The sequence below is a fragment of the Montipora capricornis genome, chromosome 13 (assembly GCF_036669925.1).
Source record: "Montipora capricornis isolate CH-2021 chromosome 13, ASM3666992v2, whole genome shotgun sequence".
NCBI classification, from domain to species: domain Eukaryota; kingdom Metazoa; phylum Cnidaria; class Anthozoa; order Scleractinia; family Acroporidae; genus Montipora; species Montipora capricornis.
In genome coordinates this window covers 17334630-17352129 of record NC_090895.1, presented here as the reverse complement: position 1 = coordinate 17352129, position 17500 = coordinate 17334630, and the positions used below count along the sequence as shown (strand labels likewise).

Genomic DNA, 17500 nt, shown 5'->3' with positions numbered 1-17500 from the left:
AGATTTCAGCACAATTATTCATGCATTCATCACAATTAAAGAATGGGTAAAGCAACACTTACCATTAATGTGCAGCTTAAGATCTTCAGCAAATTGCATAAGTTGGATTAAATCACATCCTTGCACTATAAAGCGAGAAGTTGTTTGTTAATATTGGAATATTGGAAGGCGTTTTATGGCACACACAGTCTGAGCACTTTGAAAAAATGCAGAAACAAGCCCCCCCCCCCCGCTCTCCCCCCATTCCCCCCTACTTTCAAATAATGTTGACAATAATAACTATTGTTATTGTAACCTCTACAAAATCACTGCCCTACTGAGAGGAACATCCACTGTCCCCATTGAAAAGTTATCCCTTGGTCAATCATCAATATATTGAGTCAATATACAGAGTAGTTTATACATGGCACTCTCTATTTTAACATGATGCAGCCATGACTTCAAAACAAAAACAGGAATTGTTACATGAAAACACTTACGAGCCTTAGTATACTAGTCATAAAACTACATATACAGTTACACATAAATGAAAGATTAAGGGTATCTTTAGGGGAATTTTTAGGAATAAATTATAACAGGATTAATGGTTTATTTTAATATTGCGAGACGCTTGAGCGCACAGAAGGCACCGAATTAACAATAATTTTCATAACAAAATACGCTTTTTATAAATCAATTCTATTTATAGAACGAGTGGTTTCGCTTTGTAAAAGTTACTTATTTAGTTACAGACCTGGAGTTATTGCCGATTATACTGTAGGGAATCATTCAGAAATAAGTTAATTATGTTCATTTCATAATTTAGTACCTACATTTTGCTCGCGTGTGCCGGGAAACAGTTTCTATGCTCGGGAATGGATGAGGTTTATCTTCTCTGTCTTCTGAATCAACTGAACAAATACGAACTTTACTTCTTCGCCACTCGCCATGTTCCGAATATCTTTTTCCCACATTTTCCACTCGATAAGCTTGTCGACTCTCGCTAAAAACAGAATGCTCTGAAGTCCATGGTGATCTTACACTCTCTCGCTTTGTAGGTTTCGATATTGATCGATCGCCATCGACCTGCAAAGCCGAGTCAATTGGAGTCCATGTTTCTGTTTCGTTGTTATTTGACGATCTTGTGCTAATCAACCCTTTAACTCGATCCTTCCATGTTTTCTTCGTCTCGGGAAAGAAAGTTCTTTTCATAATCGCATCCCATCTTTCCAAACAGACACGATGTACGAAAGATGTCTCTGGGAGACGCGGACTCGTTGGAGAATCATTTACTCCCGATGAAAAGTTCTCGCGTAAAATGCAAGGAATCAATTCCTCTCCAGTTTCTTGATTGCAAATCTTGCACTGTTTATTATCGAGATTTATGGTTTCAAAGTCGTCCATGATCGCTCAGGAAACAAAATCAGAAGTAAAAGCTTAAAATCACAACCATGCAAAGTGCTGCGTTCCAAACTGGAATGTTAACATAAACAAAAGCGTGATCCTAAAATGTGGCCTCCAAGGGATTAAACGAATTTTTTTAACTTGAAAGCATCCAAACGACCTTTCAGTATCTTGCTAGGTGTTGCTTGATAGATTGAAAACAAACTTTTCCTCCAGATCGCAATATTCGTAGAGAAACGTGTTGTGTTGAAGGTTTGGTTGTCTAACTTCTCCCAAACCCTTTGCATGCTTATTACGGGTGCGTCACTCACTTACGTCACGACAGCTTCCGGTTGTGCCATCACGAAGTATTTTGGGCCAATGGTATGAATATGCAGACCACATCAATCCGTTTTCAAGATGTTTTCAGTTTTTATTGTTGGGAATTTCAAAATCGGAAAACTTTGCGAAGAAAGAAAAGATGGCTTTTACTTAACTCAATTAATGAGAACTCGAACTATTGAAACAAGATTTGCAGCTAGCACATGACAGCTGGCTATGCTATGATGATGAGGCCTACAATAGCTATCCGTCCTTAGCTGCCAATTGGTGGTGTGCATGCGTGACGTGTGGCCACACCGGGTTGTAAATCGGGTTGGTGTTATGGTGTGTAATCCTCATGATGCAGAGGAACTGGCTGACGCTCGAGTCCAGATTTCGCGTGGCTACTTTTTCGTCCACAACTAAGTAGCGACTGTCTCCCTGCCATTCGAGGGAAAGGCGAAACTTATTTCCTCCTCAGTGTATACACTCTTTTACCAGTGTAAGAATGTCTAATTTTGGGGCTGAGGCTAGATGTTCTTTTTTTAAGTAAGCAACCGTGTACATTGATGCAGGTCTTGCTAAACAATGTAAAGGTTTGGCAAAAGTTCCTGATAACCCTGCCCGTGTACGTTGGATCAACTTGCTCGATCTGATCGGCGCAATAGGCCTTTTTCGACATAAAATTCAGCTTGAAAGAGAGGCTTAGAGGACAAAGATAAAGGAACGTTGATAAGATGCAAATATCTTTCACATTCATCCCAACGTGTTAAATTGTTTTGTCTTCACTGCCTCACTATCAAGCTGAATATTTGATATTTCGAAAATGGCCTATTACAAGTTCAAAAGGTAAGGTCACTACATTTCGGCTGCCAAACCAGCCTTCTTCAGGTACAATGAAAAAGCAAAAGCTTTCATTGAATCTGCGGCTCAAACGAAGCTAAGCTGCATGGTCCCAGAGGCTCTTCTTGACCCACGAGGGAGCCACGAAGCCGCCTCGCGACTCGTCTTCACCGTTTCGCGGCTTTCTCGCGGCTCAAGAAAAACTTCTGGGACCAGGGTAAAAAGAAGCTCCTCCCAAGGAAATTTGTTTTGATCTTCGTTCCTCTTGACCAGCGGTCGGCATGCGCAGTAAGAAAGGAAGATTCGAGGGACGAGAGGCGGGACGAGACTGAGGAGGTGTTTATGAGAAAACTTGCACCCGCGCGAGTTTCACACCTCCGTATCACGTTTACATGACGACTAGGTGAATTCGGTAAATATTTTGTAGTAACCGTCACTTCTGAAGATGTATGCAAAAGCGTACGAAACGTCAAGTGAACGATAATTTGGAATGATGCGTTTTTGATGTTTGTCACGGCTGTTTGTGTATTATTTCTAATTCGTATCGTTTTTTCATATATCTTTTTGCAGAAACAGCGGCCATTTTGATTTTATTGTTTCAAATAGCTATTATGGGAAACCCAGGCGGCAAATACATATTAATTTGACCCCTGAGCATCCCATAATGTATTTCGAAAAAATAGAAATCAAAATGGCCGCCGTATCTGCAAAAACTCGGACTATGAAGGGACACCATCATTCTCGTCACCAGAGCCTTGTGTCGACACAAGGCTCTGGGAAACTCTATGTAGGACAACATACCCCGTAGGGTTGTTGTAGCCAAGAATTGGCTATTGGAACCTTACGGCGCCTGCTCACTCCTCGTGCTAACATGAATGCACCAATTAAAGACGCTTTTGATTGTTTTTCACGAAAACCAATGAAAAGACAGTTTGTTTCAGGGTTCCCCAGGGCTCTTCCCTTCCTCAGTCAAGAGAAGAGCTCTGAGATGGAGATTCTAGACACCACATGTTTACTGAGAAGAAATACGCATGCACAATCCGTTGAAGTCCACCGTGAGGCCGATTTCACCCCGGAACGAGTGGTTGTTCCGCGTTTTCAAGATACCGTTGCGAGGTTTGCCCCAGAACGAAATTTTCACTCCCGATGCAGCAATCGGGGTGAGCTCGCGCCGGTGCGAGTCGCCGCATGCATGACATTTTTTGGCGGTATCATGTAAACAAAAACAGAGCTAACACGGGAACTAGGCTCTTATAGATTGCGCTAGGAAAAGTAACATATTACGCTTAAAAGTAAAAGTATTTCTTTTGCAAAATAAGCGGAATAAGTCTTTATTAATGTAGAAACACTTCATGTTAGCAATCATATATATCTTTTTGTCTGGTGTCACGAGCTCCTCTTCTGATCTATTGTATTTTTCTTTCCTTCTCTTTCGGCTATGTTTACTGGTTCTGGTCTCTTGTTTCCCCGCAGAGAGCTGCACGTTATCGGGCGGCGTGGCTGACGCCATTTTGCTAACTTGCGAATGTCAGAGACCAACACATTCTAAGGCCCGATTTACACGGTAGGACTTTGTCGCATGCGACAACGGCTTACGACAACCCTACGACATGATTTACGATTGTTGTGTACGTCAGAAAAAATGTCGAAGCATTTTAAAACATGTATTAAAACGCAGCCACAAACGTAAGTCATATCGTAGGCCTGTCGTGAGCTTGTCCCATGCGACAAAATCGTATCGTGTAAATCGGCCCTAAAGCAACTTTCGGCTCCCGTCATCTCGTGCCAGACTGTCAGCCTCCTAAAGAGGCCAAACCGCGGATGCGGCTAAAACGTTGAACAAAAATGGCTTCGGGCTTGTCAATAGGAACCTTTAGATTGGAGGACCAGGACCACTACGAGTACGTGTTTTCCTTACTGAGCATGCGCAAAAAGTTTGAAGGCCGATATTTTTCGAAGTGCGCGTGCTCAGAACAGAAAACTCGTAGTCGTCCTCGTCTTCAGGCCCCAGTTGTTCGAAGGGTGAATAGTGCTATCCACTGGATAACTCAATTGGTTTCCGCTGGATAGCGATATATCTGGTGGATAGCGTTATCCACCTTTTGAACAACCGAGGCCTGATCTAAAGGTCCCTAAAATATACCGATTATGCTAACAGAGCTACTTTTTAAAAATAAGCAAAAATTACGCTACCACAATCTATAAAAGTCTACAGAGAACCGGCGTGAAGTCGCGCCGCGGTGCGAAAGTCCCGGTACCATGTTAACACCCCCTGAGACACCGATGCATAATTTGGAGCACAGTACATTGTAAATAAACTGCAACTGTCGCGCGCGCGCGTGCCGTTGTAATTGTCACGTTAACTATGACATCATACTTTCCGTTATTTCTTGCGACGGTTTTTTTCTCGCAAGTCAATACTTCGCAGCAAAAGAAACGAAACAAAAAAAAACCGCAATCAACGCGCAAAGCAACTCGCTGTTATTTGCTGTTTTAGTGAATTATTCCACAACATCGTCCGATAGATATTTATTTATATATTTATTCATTTACAAAGTGCTGCTGCAATGGCAGGAAGAAATAGAAAGAAGAAGCAAGGATGTGTTGAAGGTAAGACATTATTAGCATTTTTAGCCGGTTAGGGAATGCAGTATACATGGCGCTTTCACGGAGAAGCAAATCTACCCCACACATTCCTTCGCTTACCAAACGAAATAAGAATTTAAATAAAATGAAAAATAGCGAAGGGAGATCTACAGTTGATTAGCTGACACAGTTTTTATTCAAAAGAGTTTCACTTGTGAAATATCAACATCGTAAAAGTTGTGCAAAACTGAATATCGATTCCCACCCCTCCCGGAAAAATCTATTTTTTTTGGGTTCACAACACTTCGTTTACCCTTTGGACAAACGAAATTTTTCCCAGTTCTGGATGCAGTTCAATACAATGTTTTAAGCGTTCTTAGGCCCGGCTCAAACGTCGTAATTCTGCCGTGTAGAATTCAACTGAATCGAGTTTGACTTAAGTTCGACAAAAATTGAACAGCTAATTTAGACAGTCGAATTTAATTGTACCGCATCAGTTTATTTCGTAAAACGTCATGTTATACAATGCTGCTTAAAGAAACGCGCAGTCAATTTAAAAAATAATAATAATACATTATAATAATGTATGCATTTGATTCGACACGGCAGAAATTCGAAATTTGAATTGGTGCTGCATTTCTACCGCAAGTTTGGCACAGCCTGTCGAGCTTGTGGTAGAAATTCGCCAGGTGATTCAGATGTAGGACTTCCGCCGTATGGAATTCGATTGAGTTCGACACGGCGCAAGAAGTGCGGCGTTTGAATCGGGCCTTAATCATTGGACGATTAGCCTGCTGATATCCTTAGACTCGCTTTGGGATGCACTTTGCCACGCTAAAAGCCTTTAAGTCGAGAATTTAGAGTGAGGAGCAGGGGTGCGGAAAATTAATTCAGTATTTAAAGGTATGAGGCATGATACAATGAGCTCTATTTTTAAATGACAGTGCTCATGAGATGTCGCGGTTTTCTGGAATCCCGTACTTAAGCAATCCCCACACCTTTGAGCGTTTTCAGCGGATTAGGCTAAGTGAGGGATGCAACTCCAAGTGGGGCTCTGTCCCCTCTGGGGTCTTGGTTGTTTCTTATTTTGATCAATGATCCAAGTCTCAACGCCCAACTCTGAAAGTATGTCGATGACACCACAACGTCAGAAGTAGTTGCTAAAGGTAGTGCGAGCAATGCACAACATATAGCAGATTGTGTAGCTCAGGGGTCCTTAGATAATAGGGTTCAACTGAACAGCGAAAAGTGTAAAGAACTAAGAATCTCTTTCGCTAAAAACGCAGTCTGAGTTCCATCCTATTTTCGTAAATGGTAACCAGCGCGCAGCTTGAAGTAGTTAGGAGCGCAAAACTGCTGGGTGTGATAATTACAAGCGATTTGTCATGGAATGAGCACGTTAGTGAAACTATAAAGAAGGCGTCTAAACCTTTGTATTTCCTGGTTCAGGTTAAAGGAGCAAGACTTCCATATAGGGATTTAGCTCTCTTGTATGTCACATGTATTAAATCAATCCTAGTTTATGCAGTGCCTGTATTCTTCTATGCTTTGCCCAAGTATTTACGGTGGGAGTTAGAGTGTGTCCAAAAAAGGGCATTGTCAATCATTTGCCCCATTCTGTCTTTCAAGTATCATTTCATATAAGCGGCGGTCGCCCTTAGCAACAAGGATAATAAAATTAACAGATTATTAACTGAAGTCAATAAGGCTCCATATTCACTAAGAAATCAGCGACACTTTGCACTCCCAAAGTGGAACACGGAACGTTGTAGGAGCACTTTTGTATTATCATCGTGCCTAAAGTACAATTAACGATTAGGTTTGAATGGTTTTATATATTATATGCACGAATTCTAATATTGATATGTTGTAAATTATTATATTTTCATTTCTAGCTTAGTTTTACTTGTAAATACGCAATTCAGGCCCTGGTTGCCCATATATTTATTTTAATAAACTAACTCTGAGGAAAACTTGACTTAGCAGAGGTTTCGAGAAGGAATTCCTCTGTACGGATCTCCTCGATGTTCTGTCACGCATGCGCGTAAGATATAACTGTGTAAGGTGTAAGCAAGGACCAGCGTGAAAAAGAGAAGCACTGGATTCTGTTGAAAGATTTACTCATCAATATAAGTATTATCAATGACTAAAAAGAGCAAGGCTGATCGAAAGAGGAAGTTTTATATAATTTAAAGCTAATATTTCGAAAGGCAGGGTGTTACGAGCAATTAATACGGTATGACTTATTCTCAAAAGTAAGACAATTTCTTTAGATACTTAGAGCTAAATCGAGAAATTACAAGACCTATATCCGCAGACTAGGGAATGGAGTTCCCGATTCGGGTGTATCATGGTCGGGGATACTAGCTACATCAAGCTACTCCAAAATCCGAGGGTAAATAAAGATATAACATGATCTGTAGGAGACATTTCCTAAAATCAGAAAGACTCGGAGTTTCAAGTTCAGTTCCTTAGGGGTAGGAGAGGGGCAAATACGCTCAGACACTCGAGCGAAGCTTGGATAATTTACGGAATTAACTATTGCAGGGTAATGCGAAGTGCTAATTTTCTACCTGTGTAAACCATGTGAGCGTTAACCCTACTAATGGAATTGGGTCCACGCAAGGACAGAGAAAATCTCTGACCACACGGCCAACGTTTGTAAAAACGTAACCCTTCCCTAGATAATTTACGTCACAATACAATACAATACTATGGAATACATACTTAATTGAACGCTCCCCATAGGGGCTTTTCAAGGCCAATGAAACATGATCAACGAAACGACAGAACACAACAACGACTTAAAGAGATATGGGTACTGTATCAATATTATATGAAATACGATCTTAAGATAAGAAGAAAGCACTGACAAGTGTTGCTTGTTACTAATAAAGCAACAACTTCTCATTGCTGTATGAATGGAGGGCTTTATCTCCTGGATATACAGTGCCTCTTTTTTTTTTTTTTTTTTTTGACAATGCTGATCTGTTTTTATTTAGCTAGGAGCTAAAGCCCTCCATTAATTCAAACCGAGTTAGCACTGAGAAGTAGTTACTATATTAGTAACAATCAACACCTGTCAGTGCTTTCTTGTTATTTTAAGATCGTTTTTCATAACAACGACTGTTAAGAATCCCAATTGGTCGGAGGCAAACCAGTTGGCTATTTACAAGCGCAGCGGAGGAATTGAACCACGGACTACAAGAATCAGACGGAGAGGACAGAACGGGTCTTGAGCTCGGGATATCTATATTTCAAGGCAAGCGCCCTAACCACTGAGCTGCATTGTCTCCTTTGCCAAAACGGGACAGTTAAGAGATTCTCCCATGGCAACTCCGACTTGTCCACTTCTTTGAGAAATAACTGGACAGGGCTTTGGTGAATTACATCTTTTTCCTCTTTTGTTAGAGCCAAAATTCCTAAATCGAAGCAAAGAGGATCCGTGGGTTCTTGTTCGGAGACTAGAAGCCCGGCTCGCTCAAGAGAAATTCTATCACGAGAAAACGAAGACCGAGAGTCAATACGAAATAAAGGTAATGCCGATCTGATCATTTCAAAGCACTCTTGTTTAGCAAAGTTGCGTGTACCACCCTGCACTACAACTTTTAATATCGACAGAATCTTTGTTTTTTTTTTAACAAAAAGCAACTTATTTCTCAAACTTTTGAGTGATAGTTTGATTCACTCATCACAAGGCATCTTTCACATTTTTCCCAGCCCTTTTTCTCTCAGTTAAGGCTGGTTTCCATATGATCGCAGACGATCGCGAATCGCAGATCGTAGATCGCAGAAAGTTCTGCGATCGTCTGCGATCATATGGAAACCCACTTCTGCGATCGTTTGCGATCGTCTGCGATCGTTTGCGATCCTGCGATCATATGGAAACCAAAGTTCTGCGATCTGCGATCGAAACGTATCCCATAATAATTTAATTCTGACTCAAATGATTCAACGCTTCTTAGCAACAAAGCCTGAATGTTCGTTTATGTTCGTTACTGTTCTGTCAGAAACACGAAGTTCTCTCAGCAGTGTGTGGAAAGCCCCAAGTTTTTGTCTCTTCATGAATATTTTTCGAACTCAAAACCGATGTTTCCTTCGATTTTGAAGCTGACGATGCCGTCGCTTCAGGACTAAAAGAAGAAGTAAATTTGCTTGCAGCAAAATTTTCTCCTCGATGTCCGCTATTTTGTTTACTAAGATTTTGCCGCGAGCACAGCGCGCGTGTACATTTGACATTTCCGCTGAACAAAATGTATGGCTGCAGTCGGCTCTGAGATCGTTTGCGATCGTCTGCGATTATATGGAAACAGCTCTCTTTATGGTCGTCTGCGATCTGCGATCCGCGATCGTCTGCGATCGTCTGCGAACATATGGAAACCAGCCTTTATACAGTGCGCTTTAGAAACTCCAAATCTCTTTCCTCTGGTATCATTAGCGTGCGCAAGCACGAGAACTATTGAGCCACAAACCGCAACCGGAAGTGATCTGTCGTCTTGGCACTTCCACGTTTATGCATCTATTAGTGTAAAGGCCTGGAAAAATGATGAAGCCTCGTTTACACAAGCAAGTTTTCCTTTGACAAGTTTCCGTGACAATTATCATTGATCGTGTAAAGGATCAACAAGTTTTCCTTGACAAGTTTTCCTTGAAAAAGAATAATTGCTAGAGTAGACGATGAACCACCCCGAGAGCAGAGCCTACTTTTTTCTTTTCCTTTACTGAGGAGGAGAAAAGGAGGCTCTGCCCGAATCGCGTCAACTCTTTGAAGCCGCAGCAGCCCGAACTTCTGGACTAGTCAATCTTGTTTTCTCTCGTCAAACCGGTTTTTCCAGTGCGAGGACAAAACTGATGGTTATAATTGAGCCCGCTGTACCATGAAAAACCAAGATGGCGGCGAGATCTGGCATATTAGGCTTGGGTTCGAGACTGTATCCTGGCAACATGCAGCGCATACTCAAAAAAGATCTTACTCGATTCATGCAGAGCCTTTCTCGAGAACGCCAAAATCGAGCAAGCAAAAGAAAGGCTCTGCTAGCAGGGTGACGATGAACACGTTTTCTTGACACGTTTAGCGTGTGCCCACAACACTAGTTTTATTAATATTCCTTGCCACATTTTCCTTGACGTCCGTTTACAATAACTAATTTCATCCTTGACAGTTTTTTTCTTGACAAAAAAAAGCGAGCATGCTAGCATTTCGTTGTAAGGCGGGAAAAATTGTCAATTTTACTCTATTTACTCGAGCAGTTTTTCTTTGAAAAGGAAAACGTGTCAAGGAAAACTTTCGTGTAAACGGGGCTTAAATGTTGTACGATCCAACATGTTGACCAAACATAAGACGCACACTGGGTTGTTGGTCACAGATGTCTATGGTAACGATTCAATTTGAAGTCACAATGGCGTTTGCGCACCCAACATGTTGGTTGAGAGTGGCCAAAGAAAAAACAAATCACAAATCCAACATGGGAACACGAGAAATGTTGAAATGACGTTGAATCAAATTTGTTAATGCCTGAACGGACTGTTGCTTCAAACAGACACTGCAGGCTAAAGTGAAAAGTTTAGAGAGGCAGAAAAAGACTTACCTCGAGAAGCTGGAGCAAAATCCAATTGAACAGCAAGGAAAGCTTGAAAAAGAACTAAACGAAACCAGCAAACAGCTGAGGGAAACCACGCAAAAACTTGCGGTGAGTAATTAGAGACCTTAACATACACTTTTACTGGCATACAGGTACGTGTAGTGTACAAGTACACGTAAAATGTTCAAGCACGTCGCTGCAGGTGATCTGGTGACATAATTTGGAGGACTGGGAAGAAAAATTTTAACGTCGCATCCCACAACCACGCGTGGCCTTAGATTTTGTTTCCAAATTTCTTGCAGTGTTTCCATCGCCAAAACTCAACAGATCATTTCATGTCTCCCACATTTCGTGGTACTGAATGAACATTCAAGTACAACCGGCGAGATCTAACCTTGCCTCTGCCATGTTGAATTCGGAAATAACATTCAAAGCCGCGCGCGGTTGTGGGATACGGCGTTAAAGTTTTTCTCCCCAGTCCTCCGAATTACGTCACAAGATCGCTTGGCTATTGTGATCAAGATACCCGTAGAGTTACCCAAGGTGCATAGAATTATGGGATTGGCAATATGTCCTTCAACCTCGTTACCAGGCGAATTGCTAGGTTCTGGGGTCGATTTCCCTGCTTTTAAAAGGCCCTATTGGCGAACCTATTGGCTTACAACTAATCTTCAGAGATATGGATAGAAATGGTGTAGTGTCCAAATGCGGGTGGATGAACAAAAGGCAAAAAAGTGCTGATAGCCTGCGTAGCAAGCGTTTCCGTGTGGGGAGGGGTAATGGAAGATTTTTATTGTTTGGGCCGCCCGAAAAATGGGTAGAGACGCTCGCCTTATTCTCTCGCGGCCAGAAAAATAAATTAATCGCTTCTCTCCCGTGGAAACGCTTGCTACGCAGGCTATGCTGACGATACATCTATTGTTTTCGTCTACCAATATGGCAGTGACACGTGATGGCATGAAGTGAAAACCACCTGTAACATTTGAGCTGGTTCCTATGGTCTGTAGTGAGAATAACGCTTTCATTGCATAAATCCAGAGACCCATAAGTGTTGAAACATGTAACGGCCCCTTGTGTGCTGGGAATAAGCTTCTGAATATTCGATTTGCTAAGTACCATATTTGGAACAACAAGAGCGAGGGGTTTCCAAATATGGTACTTAGCAATGAAACATTCAACCAATCAGTTCGCACTGAATATTCGGAAGCTGTGAACGCGCGTTACACGTTTCAACCCTTATGGGTTTCTGATAAATCTTATTCGTCATCCTTGCTCCAATTAGCTTTTTTCCTGCTAATAACCGATGCCGAGGTCTTTACACACACCCCCGGCATTTGGCAGGGAAAGAAATTTTTGGGATGATGAACTTTATTTATTTAAGTGTCGAGTGTATTTAGCACTGAGGCACTGGGACACTATACAGAAATCAAATCAACCTGTCAACATACAGAGCGAGTTTCAATCGAGTGTCGTTAAACAAAAACCAAAGTAATTACTTTGGCCAATCAAAACGAAAGGGGACAATCCAGTGAACCAATCAAAACTCGAAGTAACTTCCCGTAACCGACACAAAGCTCGGGAAAATGTGCACAAGCAAGCCACGATTGGTTTTGGTTTCACTTCTGATTGGTCGAAAAAATGGCGCGAGAACTTTGATCCAATCACTGAGCAAAGTAATGCAAAACCAAAGTAATTCGCTAATTACTTTCGACAATCAATTGAAAACGGCTCTATCAAATCATAGGTTGATTTTTAAGGACAGAGGGAAACCGGAGAACACGGAGAAAAACCTCTCGGAGCAGAGTAGAGAACCAACAAACTCAACCCACATATGACGCTGTCTCGAAATCGAACCCGGGCTACATCCCTGGTCCTCATAAAGAGCGAGTTAGTCTGCTTTTATAATAGGGATTTATCGGGTAGATAGGGGTAACTACATTCACAAACCTAATCAGATTTGATCCTTCCCACCTGTGCCACTCAATTTTAATGTGTTATTCTCATTGTATCACATCATATTGTTGTCTGGATTGGAGTTTAAACACCCGTCATCTTCATTAGCATCATCATCATCATCATAAGGAGCCCATGATTAGTAGGAGCTTGCCTTTCCCATACAAGCCAGAGTTTTTTGGTTCTGCAAGCACTGTTTAGAACGACCAATCAGAATAACTGTGAAACGAAGACAAAAATAGCACAAATAATGTTTGCAAATTGTGCAAATTGGTGTAAATTTATGCAAACGTGAGTCTCCTACTGAAGGGTTAGTTCTAAAAATAGAAAGATACGCTCAAAGATTGACTCAAGGATATAGTGCATAGGGAGGCTCCTATCCATGAGCTCCTGTCATCATCATCATTACCACCTACACCACCATCATCATCGTCATCAGCATTAGGATGATATTGATGATGATGCTGATATTGATGATATTAATGATGAAGCTGATGACGATGATGATGGTGGTGGTGGTGGTGGTGATGATGATGATGATGTTAATGATGATGATGCTGATATTGATGATGATGATGATGATGATGATGATAATCATCAATATCAGCATTATCATCATCATCGTCGTCACCGCCACCACCCCCATCATCATCATTATCGTCATCACCATAATCATCATTGCCGCCATCAACTGAATTTATATGAAGGCATATTGTTAAAAGGTTTAAGGCGCTGACATTTTGAGATTCAGTTCTTTGTCAGATGTTACCGTTCGAAGGATCATGGCAATTGGAACCCAAATTAATCGCCATCATCCACGTCATCATTATCATCATCATCAACTGGGTTGATATACGGCCATATTGTGGACCTCCTTTGGTATATTCCGGACCAAACATTTTGAGATTCGGTTCTTCGCCAGCTGTTAAAGTACGCGAAAGCACTTGGAAGCTTAACTCGATCGGTATCATTTCCCCTCAAACCAGTCTTCTCAGTAGAAATTCACTCCCAGCCTTGGCTAATATTTTATTTTTTTAATGATTGACAGGGTTCCCAGCAAATAATCGATAGACTGACACGAACAAATAGAGGCCTTAAAAAAGCTAAAGAGAGAATAGAGGAACATTACATGAAAGAAATTGAAAAAAAGAACACGCTGATAACGAAGCTTGAGGCAAGTGAGAGTCAACGGTAAAAAGGTCCCATGTTAACGATTCTAAACTCTTTGGGCTTTCTATGGTTCCACCATTACCTTCAAAAGGAAGACGTTTGAGTTCATTAATTTTCTCATTGCAATTGTTTATAGCTTGTTTAAATTGCTTTCCGAACCCAAAAAGATGTCAGTATTTTCGTTAAATGATTTACAAGGTTGGTTTTTTTTCAAATCGACTTTAAGTTAAATTAAAAGCAATCACCATCTATTTGCTTTCTTGCCATTAATCTCTGTAAGAAATGCTAATTGCTCTAGGAACAGATAGTTTAAGAACAAACTTCCTGAAGATTCTGACAGTCTGGCATGCATGGACAGCGGTCCTCTCCTACGAGGATGTCCCATACACATGCGCGAGATCTTTGGTTCTCAACAGGAGCTAAAATATAATCTAGACAATGGTAAAGAGTGCATGAAGGCTAAATGATCGCAGGTGGCTCTGATTCTGCAGTAAATAATTTTTTAAACTTTGCAGAAAGTGTCATCTTGACCTTCTGATCACTTTTTAGCAATGAAAAGGGGGGAAGGGGGGGGGGGGGGGCACAGAGTTTGTTTTTGAGATATGGTGACAAAAGCCAAAATATAGGGTGTTTTAACTGGGCTTTCCCGTTGCCAAGGTAACTTATTACGTCAAAATAATAACCACACCTTGTTTGGAAATAATCGCTGTTTCATAGGGTGCCATAACATTGCTGTTACGTGATACAGTGTTGTAGCATCATTCGTTCTAAAGGGAGTGTCTTCGAAGTGTTGAAACTGTTTTGAGCCACCTTAAGTATGTTATGTATGTAATGATTCTTATCCCTCATTTCAAATAGCCGAGTACTAGTAGCTGCCTCGCTCGAATTTTTCACGGTAAGAAGCATTTGTGAGTTGACGCTTCGAGGGTTAGGTCTTTGTCAATAGACCATTCAATTCCACGGTTTATGACGCCTTCTTTGCTGGGGAGCAAGCAAGGCAAGAATTACAGTAAATGTTTTGGCCGATTTGGGACCGCTGTAACGCCGCTATATATGAGCGGATTTGCACAGTGAAAGCGTCTTTTGAAAGACATTTATAGTGAGATTATTTTCATGACATATTATGAACAGATTCAGGCTAAAACGACCACAAACGAATTTACAAGATTTCATACAAAGCCTTCTAAAATCATTTTACAAATTGCCGCGAAATTAGAAGCTACATTAGAAGATTTATAATTCAAATTTAAATACGTCGTACCTTCCTTAAGGACTTACTTTCAGTTGAATGAATGATATAAATAAAACTATTTAAAGTTGTGGCAAAAGTTGTAAATCCGTTTCTTTTTTAGCGGCGCTACAGCTGTTCAAAATTGGCCAAAATCGCATGCATTTACTATAATTTTAAAGAAACTTTGGTGCTGCGTCGGTGGAGAAGTAGTATACAAAAATTTGGTTTTATCAACGGAGTTGATAATGTAAATTGGCCACCGTACAGAGAGATTCTAAAAGCTGACGTTTCGAGCCAATTTAATTCAATTCCAATCCAATCGTCGCTCTGACGAAGGGCTAACGCTCGAAACGTCAGCTTTTAGAATCTCTGTACAGTGGCCAATTTACATTATCAACTCCGTTGATAAAACCAGATTTTTGTATAGTATAATTTTAGCCGTGTTTGCCTCCCAGCCAAGATGGCTTCAAAAACGTACCGTGGAACTTTAGGTCTATTCTATTCGCTCTGTCTTTGTCCCTACTAACGCTACTAGCAACTAACTTTCCGATTTTTGAACCAAAGGTTAAAGTTTTTGTAATCCTTTCTCTCGTGTTTATAATTAGGAACAGGTCTTAGAAGCACGGAAGGAAAACAAGTCATTGGAGAGGCTAGTTGGGGAAATACTTGCACCTCCTACAGCAAAAATTGCCGATTCATTCGAAGACCGTGAATGTTGGGAAGTACGTACATTTTATTCCAAGTTCTCTTGTCTATTAGACTGCAAAACAGTCGTTTTCTTCCTTTTTCGGAAGGGGCGAAGCGCCGTAAGCGTGATCCTCTCGTGTGAAGCGCGCGAGCCTCACACACCCTACCTCTCCCCATTCTCCCTCGCCGTTTCCACACTCGCTCCAGACCTTTCCTTCGAATATTTTTCGCGTCACTTGCGTTCGAAAAAAATACGACTGTTTTGCAGTCAAGTCGTCTATCTAGGCAAATTAGAATAAGGCTCTTCCTTCATTTATTTGTAATTCCACAGTTCTATAAGAATGAAACGTGATCTCCAAATAAGGCTTATTGAGAGGAAGATGTAAAGTCTGGCTTTGTGGAAATATGAACTTCGCTTAAATCACGTTCGGATAAAATAGGCATGAAGTGTTTTTCCGGAAACTTCGGCGAGTGCAATAGCTGGGACAAGAAATGAAAAATGCCATGTTGTCTGATCACTTCGCAAAGTTGCTGATATAAAGGAATAACCGACTTCCGTTTCGAAAAGTAACTTTTTGCTACATTTCTCTGTGACATAACTTAATTTTGCTTTAGTATAAATACACAGGTGATTATACAAAATCGCGCGCTCTCATTGGCTCGCTATCTCGGATTATCCGCCGATGATCACCTCGACGGTTCTTCGACGGACAAAATGGCTGCCAGTAGTCGTTTTGCCACTGTAAGTGAAGATGATTTCGTGTTGAAATGTTTTTTTTTCTCTTTTTTGAAATAATCACCTATGTATTTATACTAAAATAATTATTCGCCTCAGGCTCAGTGATAATCGGTGAATATTCACCTCGACTTCGTCTCGGTGAATATTCACCGATAATCACTTCGCCTTCGGCGAATAATTGTTAAATATTACATGGAACTTTGTTCCTCGTACCCCGGTTTTCTTCTTCATCGGCAGAACTGACATTTCATTTAACCTAGTCCATTTGACTGATTGCATTTAATCTACAGAGTCCAGAACCTGTAAAACACTTCTAATCGGCTCTATTTGCTTTCATTATTAATCGCGACCTTAAGATAACCTCGTTCCCACGTCCTCGGCTTTGGCTTCTGGACCCCCATAAGCCAAGGGAGAGGTCCTGGAAACGAGGTTTACCTTAACGCCTGGTTCTCACGTACGACGCAAATACGCAAGAAAATACACGTGTGAACTACTTCGGCGCTTTAAAAGAACTAGCGAAAAACTTTGCCGCTATTCATTTACTGCTGGACAGGGTTCTTGCCGTAGGAACTTGACCATCGGAGTCACGTGACTTTTAGACTTTTGCGGTAAACGAGGAAAAAACGTCATCTTAAGATTTACATTGTCAAATCTGTAACTGACTACAGGTCAACTAAAATGGGGTTCGTGTTTTTGTTCAGATGTAAAATACGAAAAAGGGAAAAGGCAATTTGGTCTGACATTCTCCAAGTAGAACACGTCTTCGAGCTTCATCCAATTTAAGGCCCAACTTAGCTTGTGTCTTTTTCTGTACTTAGCTGCCAGAACTCGAGATGTGGGAAAAATTTAGTGTTCACAAGGATCGAGCTGAAAGAGAAGAAAAAGGTCAAAAGAAGGGCAACAAGGAAATGGTAAACAAAATAAATAAAACCAACAGAGCCATCATAACATTGATCGGTTTTCAATTGAGTGTCGGAAGTAATTAGCAAATTGCTTTCTTTTTGTATTACTTCACTCAGTGATTGG

The 17500-nt window shown here is 41.0% G+C and overlaps 2 protein-coding genes across 2 annotated transcripts in view; one reads left to right on the top strand and one right to left on the bottom strand.

The window, feature by feature from the left end:
- LOC138028610 (uncharacterized) overlaps window positions 1-1652 on the bottom strand; it is a 3307-nt gene extending 1655 nt beyond the window's left edge. The window contains exons 1-2 of the mRNA XM_068876210.1: window positions 813-1652; window positions 63-125 (exon numbers count right to left, since the gene is read on the bottom strand). Coding sequence (XP_068732311.1) covers window positions 63-125; window positions 813-1383 — 634 coding nt within the window. The 5' untranslated portion in view covers window positions 1384-1652. The remainder of the gene's footprint in view (window positions 1-62; window positions 126-812) is intronic.
- A 3441-nt stretch (window positions 1653-5093) lies between these two features.
- LOC138030634 (glutamic acid-rich protein-like) lies at window positions 5094-13383 on the top strand. Its single transcript, XM_068878517.1, has 4 exons — window positions 5094-5136; window positions 8524-8648; window positions 10653-10802; window positions 13093-13383. The coding sequence occupies exons 1-4, from the start codon at window positions 5094-5096 to the stop codon at window positions 13381-13383; spliced, it is 609 nt and encodes a 202-aa protein (XP_068734618.1).
- Window positions 13384-17500: the final 4117 nt, after the last annotated feature.